Here is a 23,454-nt window from a genome sequence, read left to right on the forward strand (position 1 = left end):
ATGTTGGTAGGGGAGTACTATAGATACTACTCAGTGATAATATGTTTCTTTCCCCCTAACAAGAATATCCCCTTTCAGAGAGGAGTGGCTTTGACAAAGCACATCTGCCATGTTAACTGCCAAAAGGCATATCTGCCATGTTAACTTCCTGGTTCACGTGAAGCGCATTTGCAACGGTCAGACGCATCATTCCATAGGGTTCCAACAGTTCCATCAGCATTCCAACAGTTGAATTACAGCATGCTAACTGCCAAAAGGTTAACATCTGCCATGTTAACTTCCTGAGAATGAGAGTGTGACTGCTGGCCATAACTGAAAACAATTCATAATTGAAGTCCATGATGGTTTTTGTAGGGGTTTGTACCTGCATGTGTTATAATGTACAGTACAGGAGTGTTTTCTTCTTTCTCCCAAAGTGTGTGTGTGTGTGTGTGTGTGGGCAGGGTCAGATGGGGGCTGTGTGTGTGTGTGTGTGTGTGTGTGTGTGTGTCTACGTGTCTACCTTCCTGAGTGCAAACTCCACCTCCTGCAGCTGATAGGCTGGGTTGACCGCCACCTAGAGAAGGGAAAAGACTGAAGTTCAATGATGGGGGGCTTTGTCACCTTGAATGCAGAGACGAAACAGAGCATTTCCCAACAACACTGGTCTTCTGAGAAAACAGACACCAGATGGGCAAACTCTGGTGTCCAGCTCATCTTATTTAAATTTTTCAATTCAATTTACTGTGCTTATAGAGCGCCAAAACATTACACATGTATCATGGCGCTTTACAGAATGTAGGCAATCAGAGAAAAGGAAAGAAAGGAAGAAAAGAAAAGAAAGAGAGAGGCATGACAAATGCATATGATAGTCAGGTGTAGAGAATAAAACATGGTGTTAAAAAGCACTTGAGCTGAAAGTATTTCAATACACAACAGTAAGTATAAGTATATATATACTTATATATACTATATACTTATAATATACTTATCTTCAAGTTACGATTTATCTTCTATATACAGTATATGCTTCAAGGTGAGGGACTTGCTTAAAAGGACTTTGCTCGACATGATATTCGAGCGTAGCCACAGTTCATGTTCAGATTGATAAATGCCATGCTTTCCGTGGTAATGAGTGTACGTCTGTCCTACGCCTGTTTTATGTCGTAGACCTACGTTTGTTTCTTAAATGAGGGTGAGATCCTATGAAATGAACATTCTGATCAACAGATGTGGACACGATTGGGGAAAGCAGATACTGTTGTACCGCAAGTTTTGTAAGCCTATTTTGCGTTGTTGCAAATATCAGATGTAACATTGTATAACATATGCAACATACACTTAAGAGCATGTGCTTTTTTTCTCTAATTTGCATCTGAATGCAGTAACCTGTCTTGCAACTGCCCCCCATGTCCTTGAGTTGTAACAGTGTCCGAATACAATTGAAATATACTATACCACTTGGCAATGCATTATTCACAACAACATATTTATGTATGTATGTTAAGTGTTTTTTTCTCTAAGTCTTTACAGTAATGAAATAGTTGCTCATAAACCAAGTGTGTCACATTCACCAACGCTGTTCTAACCCTGCTGCCTGCAACCCAAAACTGAAAAAGTTACATATTTACCCCCACCCAGTTACATATTTACCCCCCTCACAGTTACATATTTGCCCCACACAGCTTGGCTGATTGGACAGCGCCACGGTGATTCCATCTCACCAGGATGATGCCAGCTTTGGCTGTAGCGAATTGCATGAGGATCCACTCGTACGTGTTGGGACCCCACATGCCAAGTCTGTCACCTCTCTTCATCCCGAGTGCCAAAAGACCTGCCGCAGCCTGGTCCACCTGTGATACATGGGCACACACACGCACGCGCACACACACACACACACACACGCACACACACAAAAATGTAAATCGTTAATCTGTAAATGTAAAAGGTTTCTCGGCCAAGTATACTTGCATATATAAGGAATTTGGTCTCTGCATTTATCCCATCCGTGAATTAGTGAACACACTCAGCACACAGTGAACACACAGTGAGGTGAAGCACACACTAACCCGGAGCAGTGAGCTGCCTTGCTACAGTGGCGCTCGGGAGCAGTGAGGGTTTAGGTGCCTTGCTCAAGGGCACTTCAGCCATTCCTACTGGTCGGGGATCCTCCGGTAACAAGCCCGAAGCCCTAACCAGTAGGCCATGACTGCCCCTAAAAACAAACAAACAAACAAAAGAAGCATATTTAGCAGATAAGCTACCTAATATGTCAAGTCATCTCAGGTCCTGTTCTTGGGTTTGCTCACTTTGGGTTTGGGACAACTCGCTGGATACAAAACATGAATAACTGAAGTGAATTATAAAATGACACAGAATATTCGGCCATTTAGTCTGACAATTTTCCTACGAGCCAGCTGGTAGTTGTTTGTAGGGGCACTTACTCAATCCAGCTGTCATCTACTTCAGACTGTAATGCTGTATTTAGATCATCAGAATAGTTCTATTAATTTACAATGCACAAATACAACCACATAGATTTGTTTTCAAGTGCAGCCCATTGACTACACTTTATGTCAAGGGGAAATTATGTTTGTGCATATGTGTGTGTGTGTGTGTGTGTGTGTGTGTGTGTGTGTGTGTGTGTGTGTGTGTGTGTGTCTGTGTGCTGAGATTTCACTGCTAATCACTGTGCCTTGGGGAGCTCCTATAAGTTCCACAGACTGCATCCATATCCATCTATCAAAATCAGAATGTCAAACCCTAATCTGACACCTGACAAATTCCAGAAATATCACTTAAGGCAGTTCCAAATAAAGGTCAGTGTGTGTGTGTGTGTCTCCTCCTCAGATGTGACTGCACATGTGTCTCTTGCCCAAAAAGCCTGGACTTTGTAATCACCATGGTCACCATTGACAGATCTAAGCTCCCGTGACTATATCTGAATGAATGTTTAACCTCACTGGTCACCCTTATGCAGCATGGACATAAAGTAGATTTCTGTTTTATTGCTAGTGAGGTCCAATTAGGGTTGCTGTTACGGCTGCCTAATTGCTCATTTCTCTGACAGGTATTATGATTGTGATTTGATTTGATTTGATGTAATTTTTCCTGAAAGTCAACCTTCAGTTTAATATTCCAAATATTGTATTAAGTTGGGCCACTTCTGATTGGCGAGCATGCCTAGTGCATGAGAAACACAGCGCTCCTGATAGGTGAGCTTCACTGTCTGTCACACAAGGAGGATGACATGAATATAAAAATCACAGATGTGACAAGATTAACCATTAGGACAGAGTCGCAAGCAAGATTCACAGAGTCGCAAGATTAGCTAATTAGTTCAAATTGTCATTTTGATAAAAAAAAAAATCGATTCATTGTGCAGCCCTAGTTGCTGCTAGTCAGAGCCTTGAAGTCAACACAAACCAAATTGCAACTGCGAGTGATCAATAAGCTGGTCAAAGAGCGTTTCTGTCGTCTGGTCCATGTTGAAATCAGAAGAAAGTTCATGATAGATTGTGATGTCACTTGACATACGGTGGCCTGACGCCTGGCCTGTCCCATGCTACTGGCTGTGATCATTCGAGGAGGAACTACAGGATCTTTGCCCTGCAAACATTACCTGTCCACTATCACTCTAAGGCTAATAGGCGTTGTAGCTTCCTGCAATAGTGACATTTCTAACTTTCAAAGATAGCATGCTTCTGTGTATCAAACTAAATGTGACGTGTCTTCGATTCCTCAATACCGGCATCCTATCTGAATGGAAGCACTGAGGCAGCATTCTGGCCCTCTGTTTGGGCAGAGTACAGAGCAATAACACACCATGATCATGAGTTCCACTCTAAGGGAACAAAAAAGCATGCCACTTTGCAAAAAGCATGCAAAAACAACTTCAACCATGACCACATCCTTTGCTTCTGCTGTACGACAAGTCTGCTGCCAGCATGTGATGTGGTTAGGCTTCCTTTCCTCTTTTTGCCTGACCCTGAGCAAAACGGAACCATAAACAAGATCTAGAAGTATGAGAGATGAGAGTGCACAGGCACACCCCACCCTCCAAAAGCTGACAATCAACAGATTCACCAGCCGCATCACTTCCTGTCTGTGAGACAGGAAGCCAGGAGCAGAGGTGCACCACTCACGTCCTGTTGGAACTGGGCGAAGGTCTTCCGGATGCCGTCCTGCATGAAGACCATGGCCTCGCGCTCTGGGTACCTCTCCACGGCGGCCTGTAGGGCCTCACCAACGGTGCTGGACATCAAGGAGCGGGTGGACGTCCCGTGGGCATAGCTGGTGGTCAGGGTCGGCTCCACGGGAGGGTGGTCCACATGGATGGCGCTAGGATGGAACGGAGAGAGACGCACCGTAAAGGAGATGACAGACTCGGGTAACTTTGATTGGCAGCGTTGTCAGGTGGTGTTGTTAGGCAATGTTGTTCAGGCACGCCCCCTTTGATCATCAATTTGTTTTTTTTGGTTTTTTTAAACTCTGGTGATTGCTAATAATCACTGGGCATCTCATAATCATCATCAAAATCAAAATAATAATAATAATAATAATAATAACTAGAAAAGCATTTCCTGAAGGAAATACAGTGCATGAAAATGCAAAAATATGAGGTAAAATATCATAGAGTAAAAACAAACTATATTGGTTGCTAGGTAGATGAGGTTTAATATAGTTGGAATGACTGAACAGTTAAATAGGTGGATAGTTTAAATGGTTAAATTATTTAAGTAGATAGTTGACGATAACTGACAGTTGGAATGGCTCTAATGTTTGCTAGCAGTTATGTTAACTATGTTAACAAAGATAATAATGCTAACCAAGTTACTTAGTTAAAGGATAATTCCAGTGTGATTTTGACCTAAAGTGTGTTGAAACATGATACCGAGTGTGAATGTATGTCTCATAGCTCACCTCGGCTTGTCAATGTTAACTATGTGACTTAGCTAACTTACAGTGGGCAGTGCTTCGACTTGGCCAGCTTCATTCGCGGTCCGCGCGTGGGATCACGCGGTATCACGCGACTCTAATTTGTATTTTTCCAGTGAGACGCTGCAACAACCCAAACAACCGGTAGATGGCTCAAGTGAGCAGGGTCTCGTAAAAAGAAATGGAGCCTGGAAAACCCTACACAGACTTCCCTACAGACTTTAGCAGACTGGTTTAGAAATAATGTAATAGCCAGAAATATGCCTGCCCTGCCCTAATAAAGAAATATTTGGTTAATCCCGTTTGCAGTGAATCCCAAATTAAACATTTGGTTATCTCAGTGCAATGATAATAGAGACATCATTTGGACAAATTAAACATTCCTGGTTATCTACAGGCGATAAACAATTTTTGATGGCAATAGGGATAATAGACAGACATCATTTGGACAAAACATGCAGCATATTAACCTACAAAGGCGAACACTTTAACCATGAATCATTGCTCAGCCAAATGCCTTCCCTGTTATTTGGACAAAACATGGCCCTTCCTGGTCCTGGTATGAGTTACAAGTTTATAAAGCGATTTTTGATGGTCACAAGTTTACTTCATTAGCGGTTTATTTTTTTGGATTATTAAAGAGTGTTTTTCATTTAAAGATTTGACTTTGTGCTTATTAAGTAGAGCATTTAGTGCTCTCCCCAATCCCAGACGTTCACATTGCATGTTTGTTTGTAATAGATGCAACCGCGAGATAGGCTATGCGTTTGACAATGAGTTGTTAACAGAACCAAGACATAGGCTATAGCCCAGCAGCAATCTAGGGACTGTTCGTTATTTATTGAAGGGGCCACCGGAGGAATTTTGAGTGCTTTAGTTGGAAGTTGCATGACCCTCTCTTGCCTGCTAGAAATTGTTCAATGACCCTCCGACAGAATTGTTAAAAAAGACATGACCCTCCCCTGCCAATTGTCGCTGTCTTCCGCCCGCGCCACAGCCACACACTTTGTGATAACGTTCTTTAATCAATCTTTCCCGTGAGCTTGCATGCTACCAGTCCTTCCTTTTCAAATGTGTTGCGCCTGTTTGCACAATTTCACAAATAATCATATGTGATTAATAATATGACAAATAATCCCTGTGCACGGGGACCGACATGCTAACTATGCTAACCATGTGACTTAGCTAACCTAGCTAATCATTTTTAGTAGTTATGCTAACTAGCATGCTAACTATGCTAACCATGTGACTTAGCTAACCTAGCTAATCATTTTTAGTAGTTATGCTAACTAGCATGTTAACAATACTAACTATGTTAACCATGCTAACTAGCTACAGTGGGTAGGAGTCATAGTTGATGACAAGTGTTGACATAGTTGATGACAAGTTAAAAGTTGTTGATAGACAGCTAGTTTAATAGATAGATAGTCTAAAAGTAGACCGTTTAAAAGTTGAATGTTGAATGAAAAGTTCAGTAGTAGTCAGTGGGTTACATTGTTTAACAGTGGATTATTGTAGTGAGGACTTTTATTTTGAAACAGTTTTGGGCAGAGGAAACAGTTGAATAGGATGTGTAGTCTTAATTGACCCAGATTGTATGCTTAAAGCCTGAGGCTGCAGGTGGCCTGAACACCTGGCATAGGATTCTAATTGCTTAATGGCTGTATTATGATGTCATAATCGGCAATGTTAAGTCTATGGGTATTTTTAAAAAGTTTTTCTTAGTTTAAAAAGTATAAAAGTTTCAAAGTTGAAAAGACATAACCTGCTCCGTTTTAAGACCTACGTTACAAAGTTTGAACAAAGTTTCTAAGTTAAACTGTTCAAGAGAAATTGCGTATGGAAAAAGTGCTAAGCGGAATAATAATAATAAGAAGAAAAAGTTGTTGTTGCCTAGGAAGAACAGTACAGTGCATTTTCATGCACTGTAGCCTAATAATAATCCAATTAGAAACTAGTCATGTGACCGCCACACATTGCTGAGTGAATAATCACCATAAGATGGCCTACAGGGTGCAGTTCTGAAAACATGGTGCAGAAATAGAAAACAGGGATACAGCAAGGAAGGTAAAAAGTCGAGCAATGCAATGCTATAGTAGGCTATGGGAAGGGGTTCAGTTGTAAAGACGTATTAGTGATGCCATACACCACACCACAAGTGGTGTAGGCTATAGCCTAATAGGTTTTCAGTATGGGGTTTCTGGAAGTTGTAGTCTTTACAGCTTTTGTTTTCAAAAGTGAGGGTATCTTGCAAACCAAGGCTGTCCAAAGATCCTTGATTAAAATCCCAGCTGCTAAATTTGCGCATGCGCGTTTGAGTATTGTCTATATTTGTGTGTGCGTTGGTGGGGGCATGTTCATATCCTACTACCATGACTATTGTACTTTTGTAGCCTACTTCCCTGCAAAATACGAAAGCACAAACTAAAGATACAAGTAGCCTAGTAAGGAGCCAAAAGCCTAGGCTACTACATAAAGAAATTAGGCTATAGAAAAATTTATTCATTCCCACTCGTCATCACGGTTACAGAAATTCATTCACTTTCTTGGAGGCTGCTGTCCTCTACCTAGTTGTGTAATCATTCCATATATTTAAAACGAGCTTGTTAAAGTATGAGTTTGTCTGTCAGCTATGTTCCATCTCGAGTAGCCTGTTATGCAACCTACAATGGCTGGGGCTGGAACTTGTATAGCCATACACTCAACACCGTGTGTTCGTTTTCATGAAATTCCTGCAGAGTTCTGTCTCCAATTAGGCTACTTGCTTTTCTGCTCTTGCATAAAATTGTGCAGAAGTAACGCTTCTTTCAAAGAATGCAATAAGTAGGGTACATTAAAGCACGGTTCATCAGATTAGGCTACTATATTCAACATGTTAAATAGGCTATATAAAAACTTTTTCGGTTAGAGTGTGATGCCTGTTTCCCAAATACCATATTGCATATCCTACCAGCTCTGCTGTCCAGAGACAAATATGTTTGTCCGTCTCGATAGACCCTTGGCTTTCTTGGAAACAGCAACGCCAGACCGAAAATAACCTAGAAGAATCCTCATCGACATGACTGCAGTCTCAGTGCGCCCAACTTGATGCAAAATAAATCTACCAAAACGTAGCCTAAACAAAAACAATGTTTCAGTAAACCACAACTAGCTTTTGGTATGCCAATGTTTGACAGAATATCCGAACGTGCAGATAAATCTTCTTTACGCAGAATGAATCTGTGCCGAAGATGCAAAGAACTGTTCCTGCTATATTTCCGACGAGACGACTACGAGTAGAGACAACCAACGACGCTTTTGAGTTGTTTGAGTTCCAAGCACAGTCGCTTGCTCCCCTCTATAGATTAAAATCGGAATAGTTACTGGTATGGTAGCCTACAAGTGGTTCCCAAAGTCCCCTGGCCTAGTCATACATTCATGCATTCATCGATTTGCTGAAGAATATTTTCAGCTTGTTAAGAGTTTTTTCTGAAAAAAAAAAAAAAAACATTTGCAGGGAAGAGGAAAGTGTATTTTTGATAAAACAATTAAGTTCTTAAATGTATGCCATAGTTTATATCAAACAGACTCGAAACCCTACAGGATCTTGTGATTTGTTAATATTTGCCTAATATGTTTGATTTGGGCACTTGTTTAATTGTAGACAGTGTTGAATCATGCAGACTATGGATCAATTGGGTAAATAAATAAATAAATATAGTCTTTGAAACAATTAATTGCATAGCCTAATGAATGTGCGAATGGTCCTCACGTTGACGCCATGGCCCTAGGAACACCCAATTTGCCTTTGCATTAATCCATGTATGAATTAACCCCTCCTTATTGAGCTACACATACATGTAGACTAAAAATAATTGTAGGCCAGGCAACATGACTAATAAAAAACAATGAAAATCATAATTATTTGGTACATGAGTTTTTGAATTCTATGCAAAGGCATAGCTTACCTTCTTTCTTTGTATTCTTTAATATTGATTTAGGCCATAATATGCTTTCATTGACGAAGCTGAAAGGTAGCTGAAGGCAGTTTGATGACAATAATAATGTAATTGGTATTATGATTATGGTTCAAAGTGAAACAACTAAGTGGCATTTGTGTGTGGCAGCTCAATGTACACAAATACATATACTTATCTCTCTCTCCTGTGTGTGTGTGTGTGTGTGTGTATGTGTGTGTGTGTACATTTTGACATTCAGCTGGAAGAGAACCACACCAAACCATATACGGTCCTGGATAAGCCCTGCATGGAATCTAGCATCACAAACACTCTCACTTATATGCAGGGGTGAAAGTAGTTTTTATTTCTTGGTGGTACTATGATATAGAGTTGTAATGCGCGCGCCGAAAATTTCACTTAGCCTAATTATTTATTATTAATTTGTTTGTTTATTTACTGTATTATAGTCTACTTATCAAGCATTCACTAGGACTTCTTATCACTCTAGTATCACTAGATATCTTTAACCCACCTGTATCTGTTTTTGATTATGAATAAATTGCAAACACTTAATTTCAACATTTATTTATTTATTTAGCCTAGTTACTCTGCTCGCTCCCACTTCCAATCGTTTTTTTATATAGGCTACTGTATATCATGAAACACGTTCCTTTGAGTCATGCCTTTTTATTTGGGAGACTGCAACATACTGTAGCGTTTCACTATCATGAACTGGTTTATTGTCACAAAGCACACAATGCAGCATATAACACAGCGGGCCGTGTCAGGCCCAGAACCGAAAGAGGCAGAACTTTCTCGAACAGTAGCCTATATTCTCCGGAGGTCCCGCCCCCCTCTCGCCAGGCTGCCAACCATGAGCATGACCGGGGTTATGCATAGCGCGGGCACTCCCTGATTGACAGCCGGTCGCTACAATACTTCTGTCCGCTAAAACACTTTCATTATTGCTGCGCAAGATCTGGTTAAACCGTACACGCGCTGTCTGTCTCTTGTCTCTCCAGCGAAACACTGCACACATAAAACCAGAATAGGCTATTGAAACATCAACATATTTTTCTTTAGCCTGTATGTTTTTTTTATTTATTTCGGAGACTTTCCAAGAAACGTCCGTCTGCTAAAACACTTTGGATACCAGTGCACGTTGGCGCAATTAGGCTACTGTACGCGCGCTATAGCTTGCTCGTTGTCTGTCCAGCTGCACGGGAGGTTTAGACACAATTTAGATACAGTTCAGAACGATGTATATGAAATATATTTTGGGGGAAACGTGTTGCTTCTGGTAATTTGACGTTAGCAGTTGTGTTGTCATGCTGAAAGTGCACTATTTTTCAGAGACAGTATAGTTTTCTTTCCGGTATGGCGTACCCTCTCCAAATATTTTAGTGGTACTCCGTACCGGCCAGTACCGGCTTACTTTCACCCCTGCTTACATGTTATCTATAGCTCATGTCACTCGCACGGATAGAAAAACTTTGTGGAACCCCACAGCAGAATATAGGGCACAGGTCACCTCACTGTAAACCAAAGATTCTAGAACAGAGTTCCGCTCTAGAATCTTGCACTGTAAACTGACCAGTAACCTAATCTTGCAGTGCAGAATAAAATGGTATTGAGGATTAATCTATAGTCTACCCAAAAGGCTTTAAATTGTTACACTGTTACAATAAGGATGCATACTGATCCCCTTCCCATGACTCACCCAGTAGGATAATCATGAACACAAAGCTCAATGAGAAGTCATATAGGGCACTATGCTTTTATAAAGTACAGAGTCCTTTAGATTCAAAGAAACAATGACCAATTGTGAATATTCGTGAGAGAGGGGAAGGGAATGAAACAGAAAGAGAGAGAGAGAGAGATCTATTCAACTATGAGTAGCCTAATCTCTCTCTCTGTCTCTCTCTCTCCCTGCCTATCTATCTCTCTCTCTCTCTCTCTCTCTCTCTCTCTCTCTATCTGAGGATTGAGTACAAGTATTATCAGTTATTTGGTGATCTTGAGACTTTCAATGGGACATGGGGGGGTTGAGGGTTGTGTTTGTGCACTGGATGAAGGAGGGGGATTACTGTTCAAGTTTTGAGCCTTATAAAGGGTGACTGAAAGCTAGGTTGGTCTGTCTGTCTGGTTGATTTCTTTTTTGTGGTCATTTTTTTTTGTGCATATTTTGTGGGTGTGTGTTTTTTTGGGAGAGTGGTGTGGGGGTTGGAGGGAAGTTTTATTATGGGTTGGCTTTAATGTTACCTGGTTTCCTTTTTGACTGTCAATAAAGGAACCTTAAAAGTCAAAGTCTCTCTCTCTCTTTCTCTCTGTCTCTCTCTCTCTCTCTCTCTCTCTCTCTCCAGGAATAAGGATGGCCAGTCCCAGATGTCCTGGAGGTAATCAGTTCTGCCCATGTCATCAAACAAAACCTGACAAAATAGGCCTAATTGTGCCAGCGTGGATTAGGAGATTGTATTATGTGTAGGCCTACCTTTATTTTCTTCATATTAAATATACATTTCTAAAACACATCATATATACTATGCTGCACAAACTGTTAAATATATTGCACAATACCTCACATCCATTACACAACTTACTGATCAAACAAAAAAGTGTTTTCAGTTTGAGGCTACGCCAACTATTATGGCCAATTTACACCAAACAACTATGATAAGATTTGGGAAAGATTCTTGAAAGATTTGAGTCTTTTGAGGGAAGCTTGAAAGGGGGGCATTAGTTAAAAAACTACAATCTTTCAAGAATCTTTCCCAAATCTTGTCAAAGTTGTTTGGTGTAAGGTGGCCATAAGATAGAAATAAGCTAGATACAAGCTAGATACAGAAAGCTTACCTCTTCGTAATCCAGTCACATTCCAAACCAGTAGATGGCGACAACAATAGATGACATCTATTTTCTCACACCACAGATGAAGAAAATACAGAATCCTGATTGGTGTTTTCGGATGTTGGACAATTTTCTTGAAATATTTCTGCCAAATGCGCGTATCTGCGGTCGATAAGTTGTCTTATTGACAACAATTTCGACTGTTTGTTTTCAGCGATGGAAGCTATAAGATGTTCAGTGGAATCGTGGGCAGAGTTCGGTTTGTCCAACAGTGCCAACGTGAAGATACTTTTGGCTGGGACAGCAGTTCTCTTTTGCTCTGGTAGCGACATACTCCTATTCAGCAGCAAGGACAAGAGACTCTCTGTAAGTAGTTGACTACAGTATTTTGTTTGTTGCTAAATCACAGTCCTGTTTTTCACATCATTCGGGGTTTGCACATGTAGTTAACGTTAGCCCTCCCCCTCCCCCTTCCCCTCCTCCAAGGCCGTCAGCAAAAAATGACTGATGTTTGTCAACTTGGTGCAATGCAACGAGTCCTATGATTGATTTGAATTCCGTTGTATTGTATTCTAGGCTGTTCTTCAGTTCGACACTCCTGTTACACACCTGGCGTTTAGTGCCCGACGTTATATTTATGTTCTCTGTGAGAAAGATGGCATTTATTGTACCAGTCTACCACAGCAGTCCAGGTAGGTCTTTTCCACTATTAGCGGTTTGATACATTATCTATAGGCTAACATAACACACCAGCCATTCAGTCCAATATGTAGGCTAATTGCTGCAGACTTGTAGTTATGATTAATATATATAAAAGAACTTGTTCAATTTACCATGTAACTCTATTGAATTCTAAAACTTTGAACTACTCAATATCTCAGAACTAGTCAAAACGCAGATAGAACCTTATTATTCTAGGTTAGCGATATGCTGTCTGGTTTTACAGTTATTTAAGCTTTGCCTGCTGCTCTGTCTTTTCAGAGTTATTTATTAAAGAGATGAGATCATATCATAATGATCAAACATGAGATCAGAACGATTTCAAATCAGTTAAGATGACAATCATGATAAAAACCTGTTGTGATTATTTTGTTCTTTTTTCTGTCTAGGCCTCCCTCTCCTCCTGTCGTGGATCAAGATCCCGTTTTGCAGAGAGTGGCAGAGGACTCCATTCTGCTCAAAGACCCGACAATTGATTCTTTCCTTTTGGCTGAGGACCTCCTCATCACTGTCTCTCGGGAGGAGGCCACATGGACCTTGGATCTTTACAGAGTTTCAGACGGCTCCTCCTCGAAGCCCGTCAGCCTCCGGAAACTAGCAGAGCACCGTGTGTCGGCCATTAATACGGCTCAACCACACGGGAAGACTGAAGTAAATGTGGATGGAAAAGACTCGTGGCCAGTGTTGAGTTGCATCTACCCCAGTGGAGGTGCCTCATTCCCAGGAGACCTGAGTGGATATCCTGGCTGTTTCCTGTTGGAGCCGGTTCTCTTTACCCTCCTGTTTGGGGTGGATGCTGCCCTCGTCAACTCCCCTGTGGTCCTCCTTGGCTTGCCGGATGGGCGCCTGTGCTACCTGCCCCTTAGGATCCCCACGCCCTCCGCGCCGGGGCAGAGGGCGGGACCGAGAGTCCTGCACAGCCTGGAGCAGCCAGTCGCGTTCATCGGAACCTCCTCCGTTGCCACGGAAACGGGAGGGTGCTTGCCAAGAAGCCTGGTTGCGATTGGACAGACGGGGAGAGTGCTGCTGGTCACGGCCAATGAGGGAGGGGGTCAGGGGAAGGTGGAGCGGTTCAGTGAGTTCAGCATCCGGGGCCCGGTGGTCTGTGCGTATCTCAGCAGCAGCCATGTCTACTACAGCACCGCGACCGACCTGCTGTCTTTAAAGCTGAACGCACCGTCAGCATCTTCGTCGTCCTCAGATCAGCCAGGACCGCCAGACCCCCCCACTCCTACCCCCATCAGTTTGAACGTCTGTGGTGTCATCGCCATGACACTGGCTTCTAGTGACCTGACAGGTAACCAACCCTACTGTGTGTGTGTGTGTGTGTGTGTGTGTGTGTGTGTGAGCGCATGAGCTCAGATGTTTTGCTGTAGATTATAGGAATTTATGGGGAGGAGTTGTGAGGTAATTGCTGAGTTGTGTGTGCAGGTTCAAGCTGCCTTGTGATTATGTGCAGGATGTTTTTGTCAGGAGAGCGGGCCAATCAGGACTTTACTGCACTGTCTCTGTCAGGAGAGCAGGCCAATCAGGACTTTACTGCACTGTCTCTGTCAGGAGAGCAGGCCAATCAGGACTTTATTGCACTGTCTCTGTCAGGAGAGCAGGCCAATCAGGACTTTACTGCACTGTCTCTGTCAGGAGAGCAGGCCAATCAGGAGGTCATGACCGGTTAGGTCATGCTCATGCCTGTGGCTGTCCTTGTAAATGCAACGTGGCACAACACAACACGTAACCTACAGTCATAACACAGTATGCCATAGCACAACACAACACAACACAACACAACACATCACAACACATGGGACATCATAACACAATATACCATAGTGCAACACAACACATAGTCATAACACAATATACCATAGCACAATACAACACAACCCATAGTTATAACACAATACACAGTCAGTCATATTGACTTATGTTTCACTGGTAGCTGTGTACTGGCCTAATTATATGTTATCAGAGAGTAAATAAAGGCACTAATCTGTGGCAGAGACTCATCACGTTTTCATTGCAGAAGAATACAGAGGTCCATGACCACATGGTAGTTTTTCTGTCAATCAAACCTCTCCTCAGAATGACCTCACTGTTTTTTGTGATTAAAGTGAATGTGTTCCAAGATCCCACGTAATGTCCTCACAATATCCAGTGGCGTCAGAGACGTGCGGCCCTCTCCTAATTACATGTTGAGGGTGCTTCAGGACACTTTCGACCGCAGCTTGTCTCTGTGACAGACCTTCCTGCTTGTTGTGTCTGTATGTACGTGTACATCCATATACAGTACAAAATTCCATATATATGCCCGTATGGTACATAAGTATTTGCTTTATTCTAAAATAATAAGCTATTTGCTTGCCTCTAGATTATTTTCTCACTCCCCCTGCCTCCATGGCGTTGGAGTGGTACTATTCGCCTTGTTCACCCGGCGGCCAGAACGAGGCTAAAGGGTACACTTGCCATTACACCTCAGTCCACCACCACCATCTGCTGGACTGAGGTGTAATGGCAAGTGTACCTCGTAATGGCCGCCAGGTGAAATAAGGCGAATAGTCATCAATGAAATGTAGTTAAATTTGTATGTTGAACAGAGGGGGGCGCTGTGGAGCTGCTGGCACTGTCTCGCCGTGGAAGGCTCCAGAAGATCCGCCTTCCTCAGGGGACCACCGGAGGCAGCGTGGCCAGGCTGCCCTCATCTCTGGCTGGGCAGAGAGTGAAGGACCTCCTGGCGGGGATTGGGAACGTCTGGGAGAGGTAAGAGGTGTGATCTGAACCTCATGTCAAGGCATCGGCCTGGTTTGAGAATAGATAGATAGAGAGATAGATAGATACTTTATTGAATAGGTGTGGGTAGCGCAACTGAGGTAGGAGGGGCTTTACCTGGAGAAATGCCTGGACAGTTACCTGGACCGTTAAATGGTGTTTGTTATGGAGGTGTTTAAAAGAGGTTTCAGAGGACTTGTGTAACAACCTGTTGAGATATCATACAACAGCCCACTTACCTGTGTCACATGGAGTGATGGTAGCGTAGTTGTTAAGGAGTTGGTCTAGCATGCAGTTGCCAGAAAAGTGTGCCCTTGAGCAAGGCACTTAACCCCTAGTTGTAAGTCGCTTTGGATAAAAATGTCTGCTAAATTAATAAATGTAAATGTTGCTTTTATTTTTTTAAGGTGTTAGGGATCTTGATTATTTTGCTGTGTGGACTTGAATATTGTTATACTGTATGCCTGTCATCTGGAGACTGATTGCAAGTATAGAGTTATTATTTTAGTGTGTTAATGTTTGTGTTTGTGTTGGTATTTTCTATAGGGCATCTGCACTTAAAAACACCGTTCAGCACCGGAACAAGAGCTTGAGGCTTCTCAACCAAGTTCTCAATATATGCAGTCTGATGTCCAATCAGAAAGCAGAAAAGCAGGCATGTGACCATCAGCAGCCAATCAACTGTCACGGTGTCACTAGTTGGAGTTGTGTGCTACAGAACGATTCCCTGATGCTTACTTGCACTTTGGAGAACAACAGTGCTTTCACCCTAGAACACGGCTGGTCTCTCTGTGTCCATATCTATCACATGTCCGGTTCCTTCACTGCTGAAAGAGAGAACCCTTCGAGAACTTACACTTTCCCAGTCCAGAAGCTGAGCCCGGGGCAAAAGCTTGACGTGACACTGCCTCTAGGATCCAGTCACTCTCTCTCTCTCCCTCTGACTGTGCATTGTTCTCTCATGTTCTCCATGTGTTCTCTTGGTTCTCCAGAGGATCCCAATTTTCCAGAGAACACAGGCATTCAGCCCTCATCATTACCTATCCGCCAATCAAACTGCATCTGTCTGCACCTGAACACACTGACAGTAGACCTGCTGGACGCTCTCCACTTTGATGCTAGCATGTCACTCAGCAGCGTCTCCAAGCAACCCCCCGCCCCGCTCGACGCGGTACACACCCTCCTCGACTCCAGAGGATCGGTGAGGGGTGACCCGACGGGCCAGGGTCAAAGGTCGTCACCGTACTCAGCAGTAGTGAAGCTCTCTGTGGAGCTCCTGAGAGCCAGCCTCAAAGCTCCAGGGGTGGATGCAGGCGCAGGGGAGCCGTGGGCCAGCGTGTCCGCTCTGAGGTGGCTGCTGAACGGGTGTCCTGGTGCTAGGGGCCTGGTGGAGGCTCTCCAGATGCCCGCGGTGACTGGGCGATGTCCTGCAGGCCACACGGCCAGGATGACCATCAAAGAGGTGGGTACGGTCACTCCATTTGCACCCTCTTTATGTGTCTCTGTTTTATCTTTATTAAAGGTTGGTAGTCCACAATTGTTGTTACTCCCTATGCAAGTTTTTATAAAACAAATTCAAAGTTATTTTGATGGAAAACTAACAGGTAGAAAATTGCACGCCCTCTATAGCCCTAGCCACCCTTTTGTGTGTGTGTGTGTGTGTGTGTGTGTTGTGTGTTGTGGGTGTGTGTATGTTGTGGTTTGTGTGTGTGTGTGTGTGTGTGTGTGTGTGTGTGTGTGTGTATGTTTTTTTTTTTTTATATGATCATTTTGAAATGTAGTCAAGTATGGTCATTTGTGAGTAGCTGTAGCTTTTCTTTTTCCCCTTTTTATCTTTATGCTCCTAACAGATTACTGTTGTGTCTTCATCCCAAGTAGGTGGCTTTTAGTTGTCACATAATTGTGTGTGTGTGTGTGTGTGTGTGTGTGTGTGTGTGTGTGTGTGTGTGTGTGTGTGTGTGTGTGACTTCCCAGGTGACCCTGAGCGACGTGTCCATAGAGGGGCCATTAACTGTCTTAGAGATTCTGATTGAGAGTTTTTCCATGGCAACCGTATGTGGACTACACTATGCAGTGCTCCGACGCATCCAGGTAGGAAAAAGTACACAGTGCTTTACATGAAATGAGAATACAAAGGCCTCACTTGTACTATGCCTTCTTAGGTGTGTGTGTTAGAGTGCGAATCGGGCTGCAAATTTTTGTCCGAACCCGGCCCGCGTCCGACAGAGTTGCGTCCGAACCCGACAGGCATTTTTTTATTTTTATGTCCGACCCGAGCCCGACGCAGATGATGCCTCAGTTATTCCCATGCTAGTGATTAAACGTTCACGTTTGTGGATAGCCTGTCTTTTTAGCCCATTAAACGGAACACACAACAAATTGTCTACAGAATCAGATGAGCATGCCCATGCGCATGGAGTCACACACACAGCACATTAACACAAGAGGCCCAAGCAAGCATAGTCTATTGAAATAGAATTCCTGTCTTACCATTGACGAAAAGTCGTGAAATGAACTGCAACAGTCTTTGAAACTACAGTGCCTCTATCACTGATATGCAGCATCGGCGTTAATTGGTGCAACTCGAGGAAATCCTCATCCAGTTGAACGAGACGACCTTATAGCCTACCGGTAGCCTACATGTATGTCTTTACCACAGGATGCAACGCAAATAATCTTAAAATCTCCTGATAGGCTAACAACTTTTTTTAACTTCACCCAAGACTGTGCTTATGTGCATATGTGCATAACCATTTGTTTATGTAGTCGTGACAACGCGTGTGCATTTCAGGCTGCATGCAACAACAAATCTTGCACACAGGAAGAAAGCTATTGGGTCTTTTTTACATTTTACACAGACACATTTAACGTTTGCATCATGTAAAGCAGACCTGTTGGTTACCCAACATAATAAGGAATTTTAAATGTAAAGCTTCCAATGCATATCGCCCCCATGTGTCCGAACCCGGACCGAACCCGACTACAATTTCTAAATATTTGTCCGAACCCGACCCGACCCGTCGGGTCCCACCGGGACCCATCGGGCTCGGGTCGGGTAGCCACACTCTAGTGTGTGAGTGTGTGTGTGTGTGTGACTGACTGACTGAGTGTATCTATGTGTCATTGTTTGTAATCCTCATGCATAATACCAACAGGTCCTGCCAAGACTCATTCAGACATGTCATAAACCACACATGCAGCTGGGAGAAGATCATATGAGACGGGCTATGCAGCGTGCTGAGGTAACAATGGACTTTTTTCCCTTAATTTTCCTATACACACACACACATAATCTAATGAATCTAGATTATGTGAAAGTTTCACTTTTTAAAACAAATTACGGACAAACAATTGAACTTTTCCATGACATTCTAGGTTTTTGAGAAACACCTGTAGATGCAAGATGTAGTAAGTGCAGGCAGTGGGGGCCAAATAATGGGATGCTTTATTGTGGTCTCTCCTCTGTCCCTTCTAGGCGCTGTATAAGGCCCTTCAGGTGGCTCTGGTGCCCACTGCCCTGGGAGTCAGCCCCAGCAGCATCAGGACCAGCCACAGACTGCTCAGCATCTACCAGCAGCTCAGAGAAAACCCACTGCTCATCCTGTGAGCAGTCATTCACACACACACACAGAGCCAGACAGCCAGTTCCACAGGAACTATGGACTATGTGGTGTAACAATGTGCTGCAGCTATTTTGAATCACACACTCAAAAAACTTTGCACTAAGTGTGTGCGTGTGCGTGTGCAACAAATGGTTTAGACTGCTACTAATGGTTCATGTTCCGGATTCAGAGCAGTCAGCCCCTACCACTGTTATATCCATGTAGGATCGGAGGATAAAGGATTACTTTATTCTCATTTCTCTTTGACCAAATAAAGCAAAACAACAAATTAAAATTAAATTAAAAAGGAAAAAAGGAAATTACATCCATACAGTTGAACCCCCCACACACACACACCCTCCACTCTGTGGTTGTCACACTTGAACCCCCCCCCACACACACACACACCCCCCTCCACTCTGTGGTTGTCACACTCCACAGGTCATCGGGCCCTCAGCTGACCATGGTCATCTCATCAGGTTGTCATTTGCATTCACAAGGAACTTGAGTCCCCCTCCCCCTCGACCCCAACCGGCTCGTTAGCTAGCATTACACACAATCACTTCAATCTCTCAATTCCGGAACATTCCCACCTCAGGTTACATAATGACTGTAATTAGCTACATCGGGATTGGCAAAATATTGACAGTGAAAGACATTTGTGAGCAGGCAGTAGGGCAGGATGTGGCCTGTTGAAGGAAAGGAATTTGATACGGACGCGTGGGGAAAATCTATAAACTGAGATGATTTAAGGCCGTTTTTGGTGGACCGCCATACTAGTCCTCTGATAGGTTACTGATGGTAAGATGAAATATATGATTTTGTTTGACTTTCAAACAAAACAGAGAGCTAGCTCGCTACTTCTTCCCCCTCCCTCCTGTGCTGCTCCCGTGCAATTGAAACTCTCCTAAACGCGCATCTCGTCTGTGATTTGCTGGAACAGTTTGTTATGTTTTTATGGGCTAGGTTTGCCCAGGTTGTTTTGGTTGCCGTTTTTGGACCCTGGGCTGTCCACAGAGATCACATTTTTTACAGTGTATTCAGGACCCAGACATCTAGCGGTTGGTTAGGTGATGTTTGCACTAAGTGACAAAATGTTTTAGCCTAAAAACAAGTACCATCGCTTAGAGCACCTTTAAATAACCATGCTTAATTTTTTGTGGACAACGAAGAACAAGAACCATTATACCCAAGCAAAATTTCTGGATGAGCTTTTGGTCCACTAAGTATACATTCATTATGTTTTGCAGACGGTCATTTCATTGAAGGCTTCAGCGGTCATAAAGAACCATCTTTTCTGTACATGATGAGGGGAGGAATTAAACTGAACATCAGATCTTCTACATTTCAGATATTAATACTATAAACTAAGTTGTACGTGGTGTGCCGAAGCCCCTTTCTGAGAACAATAACTATAAAGCCTGAATGATGCTACTTTGAGGGAAAAGAAAACAAAGTAAAAGTACTACTATTTATGTAAATAAAAGATGGATTTCACTCTCACTGTCTCGCAGTCAAAGTCATTCTAAGAGGAGCTCCCACGTTCTCTTTGCTTGTGCGAGAGCCAAGTGAGGGGGAGCAAATGCAGTTCCTCCTTTGTCCAGCAGGGGTCAGTATTCCCACAGAGACGAGCTGTCCGCGTTCTCGCCGTCGGCCTTCAGCGTGCCGCCCTGGTCCCCGCGCAGGTACTTGTCATTCGTGGCCCGGATTGCGATTCGGCCGTGTTCCAGGAACTCAAAGAAGAAGTCCTCAGGTGTGTCGCCGTCTGAACACACGAGGCCAGGACTGGAGACATACCAGAACTTTCCGCCCGCTCCTAAAGAGATAAAGATCCAGAAACAGAAATAAAAAAGAATAGTCACAAGCGGCAATGATCGGGGTCCAATCCGTTATAGAACATAGGGATATTGGGTGTTTGGGCATTGAGATTGTCAGGCGGGAATCAAACCTGGGTCTTCTGGCCTGCAGGCAGATGACTTACCATTGAGCTATGGTCTAAACAGTTGACCTAATCACAGTTTTATAGTTTGTCCCCAAATTCAGTGCTATTAAGTTTATAAATGAACTTTCGTTTACTTTGCTTACTGTTTTGTCTTGCTTGGTAGTTCATATAATTTAAAACAAAACTAGCATCCTTGCAAATGCTAATGTCTGTTATTATCACATCCTTTAGCAGATAATACCTTCAATCCAATCTTTATAATGGACCTTGGGATCACAGTCTAAAGTGCCCATCGCTGTGTACCATGTCTCGTGTCTTGTAATTGCCTCTGACTCATTTCTCTCTGTAGAGTGGCTTTATGGGTAGAATATTTAGTACCTCTTTTTTGATGTGGAGAAATGTTGTGTTTTAATAATGAGTCCTTCAGTAGTTGTCTTGTTTCATCCTAAGCGTAGCTTGTGTGTGATCTTCTGAGTAGGTTAGCTCTTGGGCCTTGGGACTTTTTTGTCGAGACTGTGACTTCAGATTTCCAGGACTTGGACATGGCCCAGCTTATGACAAGGTTTGCCACTGCAAAATGCCTCACAGTCGAGTAAACTGGCACCCACCTTGGATGTGATATGCCCCATTGCTGAACTGGAGGGTGAAGATGTCATACACAGAGCGGCTGGCGTCCAGGGTGTTGGAGCTTTTGTGGTGACAGATGTAGCCGTTGTCCCCCCTCAGGATCAGAATGGGTCGGTTGATCAGCTTCAGGACGAGCTGCTCGTCCTTCCCTACACACACACACACACACAGAGTAAATATGATTTATCCATTTACCTTATTTTTTAACTTAATTTAACTTGAGTCGAACATTCTTTTAATTTAATGTCATATGCCTTCATCATCATAACTTCTTTGTTCATTTGCGAGAAGAACAAAAAATAAAATGATCCACAATGAAAATGGAGAGACAGATGAAATTGTCTATTAAATATTTAATATGGTTGCCTCTGACACTTTTGTCCAAAGGAACAACATCTGGATCAAATAGAACATTAGCAATTAGGAGAAAATTACTAAAAGCCCAGAACACGCTCTAGGTAGAGTGCATTTGCCGGATGTTACGTTAGAGAAGGCTGTCCAAACGTTAAGCGTTCTCCCTTCTACTGCGTAATGGTAAACTGACCAGGATTCTGACAACAACGTTACAAGCAAGGTCCCGTCCTTTACCTCTGGACACAACCAATGTGTTAGAGTCCAAAGGAAAAACATCTGGAACAAATATACTAGCAATTCTGAGTAACAGTAACAAGTCCTCCTCCACCTGCCTGCTTTCCCCAATCACCCACCACGGAGTCGTTGACCACTGCTAGCTGGCCGTTCTTTTTGGTGGGTGTGCGTGTGTGTGTGTCTGTCCGTGCCGGTGTATGATAAGTGGTCAGTCCAGACGAGCCCAAGTCCTCCTGCTTTCCCCCACTCACCCACAGAGTCGCTGACCGCTGCGAGCTGACCATTCTTCTTGGTGCAGATGAACTTCCCGTTACTGGCCCTGAGCGCCACACGACGCCCCAGCCACTGGATGTCAAACATGGTGTTGGCACCTCTGCATACAGCAAAGACATTAGATGTGTTTGGGTTAAGCCAGAGACTTTCTAATGAGGAGACACAGCACTCAAAAAACCCTCCATAGAAATGCATGGGGCTAGTTTGTAACGCCAATATGGCCGTTACTACACATCACACCCCTTCCTCGGCAAAACGTCGACATGTAAATACATTGAACCAAACATGTGTTGTGATCTTGCCGCTGGAGCAAGACTGGTGTCGTGAAGCCTTGCGCACGCGCATTTCTGCCGAAAATGGATGCCCAACGAGTGCCCACAAAACGTTGCCAAATGGCCGCCGAGTGGAGGGACTTGCCTAAAAGGACTTTGGTTAAGCGTCAGAACAGTGTACAGGTGCATTAGAACATCATGGAGAAGTACATTGCCCTGCACAGACTGAGAGATTGAAGGCTCAGGAAACCATTTGCTGGTGTTTTGACTTAATTAGCTGATTAGAGCTCATCTCAGGTCGATATTTCATACATTTTTTATTCTAATAATTTGATATTCTGTATTAGCCTGGCTAGCGCCACCACTTCTCAATGAGACGTGGTCTGGGAACCAAGCGTTCATTTTCTCGTATTTGAAAAAAATGCCCAGATCCGTTTATTGGGTGCCACGGATGTCTATCAAATGCGTCTGTGCATAGCTCATCATCGTCTTGCTTTCCCCCCTGTTCTGTGATTGGTTCCCTATCTCAGGCGAAAATTTGCTCCATGGTCTCCAGGCTGCCTTAGCAGCGTGAATCAAATCGCGCGCAAGGCAGCATGGGAACACCCAGGCTAATTCTGTTTATAATTTCCATGGACTGTGAACTGTAATCAAGATTAGAATAATCAAAATGAAAAAAGGCTTGGAATGTTTGACTTGTGTAATGAATCTATAGATGTGTAATGAATTTATAGATATCTATCTATTTCTTGAAAAAAATGATGGGGGAAAAAATGAACTTTTCCATGATATTCTAATTTTTGACATGCACCTGTGTAGTTATGGTTGGCAGAGGCTTTTGTCCAAAGCGACGTACAAGTATAATTTGAATGGCTCACATAGTGTAGGTTAAAGTGTTAGTCTGTCATTTTTTTCATTTTGCACAGGGGAATGAAATCAACAAGTTTTGAAAAATCAGCATT

At 43.2% G+C, this 23,454-nt stretch overlaps 3 protein-coding genes across 5 annotated transcripts in view; 1 reads left to right on the top strand and 2 right to left on the bottom strand.

Annotated features, from left to right (window-relative positions):
- Positions 1–8,223, bottom strand: part of acsf2 (acyl-CoA synthetase family member 2) — a 50,820-nt gene extending 42,597 nt beyond the window's left edge. The window contains exons 1-4 of one of the 2 annotated variants that reach the window (XM_048233973.1): positions 7,868–8,222; positions 4,125–4,320; positions 1,704–1,832; positions 503–556 (exon numbers count right to left, since the gene is read on the bottom strand). In XM_048233973.1, the coding sequence (XP_048089930.1) occupies positions 503–556; positions 1,704–1,832; positions 4,125–4,320; positions 7,868–7,977 (489 nt within the window). In that variant the 5' untranslated portion in view covers positions 7,978–8,222. Of the gene's footprint in view, positions 1–502; positions 557–1,703; positions 1,833–4,124; positions 4,321–7,867 lie in introns of both variants that reach the window. The other variant, XM_048233974.1, reaches the window with a different exon arrangement.
- Positions 8,224–11,831: 3,608 nt separating this feature from the next.
- faap100 (FA core complex associated protein 100) lies at positions 11,832–20,290 on the top strand. Its single transcript, XM_048232426.1, has 9 exons — positions 11,832–12,068; positions 12,279–12,394; positions 12,812–13,719; positions 15,017–15,179; positions 15,735–16,650; positions 17,163–17,279; positions 18,344–18,430; positions 18,664–18,791; positions 20,041–20,290. The coding sequence occupies exons 1-9, from the start codon at positions 11,919–11,921 to the stop codon at positions 20,054–20,056; spliced, it is 2,601 nt and encodes an 866-aa protein (XP_048088383.1). The 5' UTR covers positions 11,832–11,918; the 3' UTR covers positions 20,057–20,290.
- Positions 20,260–23,454, bottom strand: part of fscn2b (fascin actin-bundling protein 2b, retinal) — an 18,059-nt gene continuing 14,864 nt past the window's right edge. The window contains exons 3-5 of one of the 2 annotated variants that reach the window (XM_048232429.1): positions 22,199–22,320; positions 21,341–21,508; positions 20,260–20,606 (exon numbers count right to left, since the gene is read on the bottom strand). In XM_048232429.1, coding sequence (XP_048088386.1) covers positions 20,401–20,606; positions 21,341–21,508; positions 22,199–22,320 — 496 coding nt within the window. In that variant the 3' untranslated portion in view covers positions 20,260–20,400. Of the gene's footprint in view, positions 20,607–21,340; positions 21,509–22,138; positions 22,321–23,454 lie in introns of both variants that reach the window. The other variant, XM_048232428.1, reaches the window with a different exon arrangement.

This window comes from Alosa alosa, chromosome 22, assembly GCF_017589495.1.
Source record: "Alosa alosa isolate M-15738 ecotype Scorff River chromosome 22, AALO_Geno_1.1, whole genome shotgun sequence".
In the NCBI taxonomy this organism is placed as follows: domain Eukaryota; kingdom Metazoa; phylum Chordata; class Actinopteri; order Clupeiformes; family Clupeidae; genus Alosa; species Alosa alosa.

Bases quoted from the DNA above. Each gene is read 5' to 3' on its own strand.
- faap100 (XM_048232426.1), top strand. From the start codon at position 11,919: ATGGAAGCTATAAGATGTTCAGTGGAATCGTGGGCAGAGTTCGGTTTG. The intron at 16,651-17,162 runs GTGGGTACGGTC...GTGACTTCCCAG, and splicing joins CCAGGATGACCATCAAAGAG to GTGACCCTGAGCGACGTGTC. The intron at 17,280-18,343 runs GTAGGAAAAAGT...TAATACCAACAG, and splicing joins CAGTGCTCCGACGCATCCAG to GTCCTGCCAAGACTCATTCA.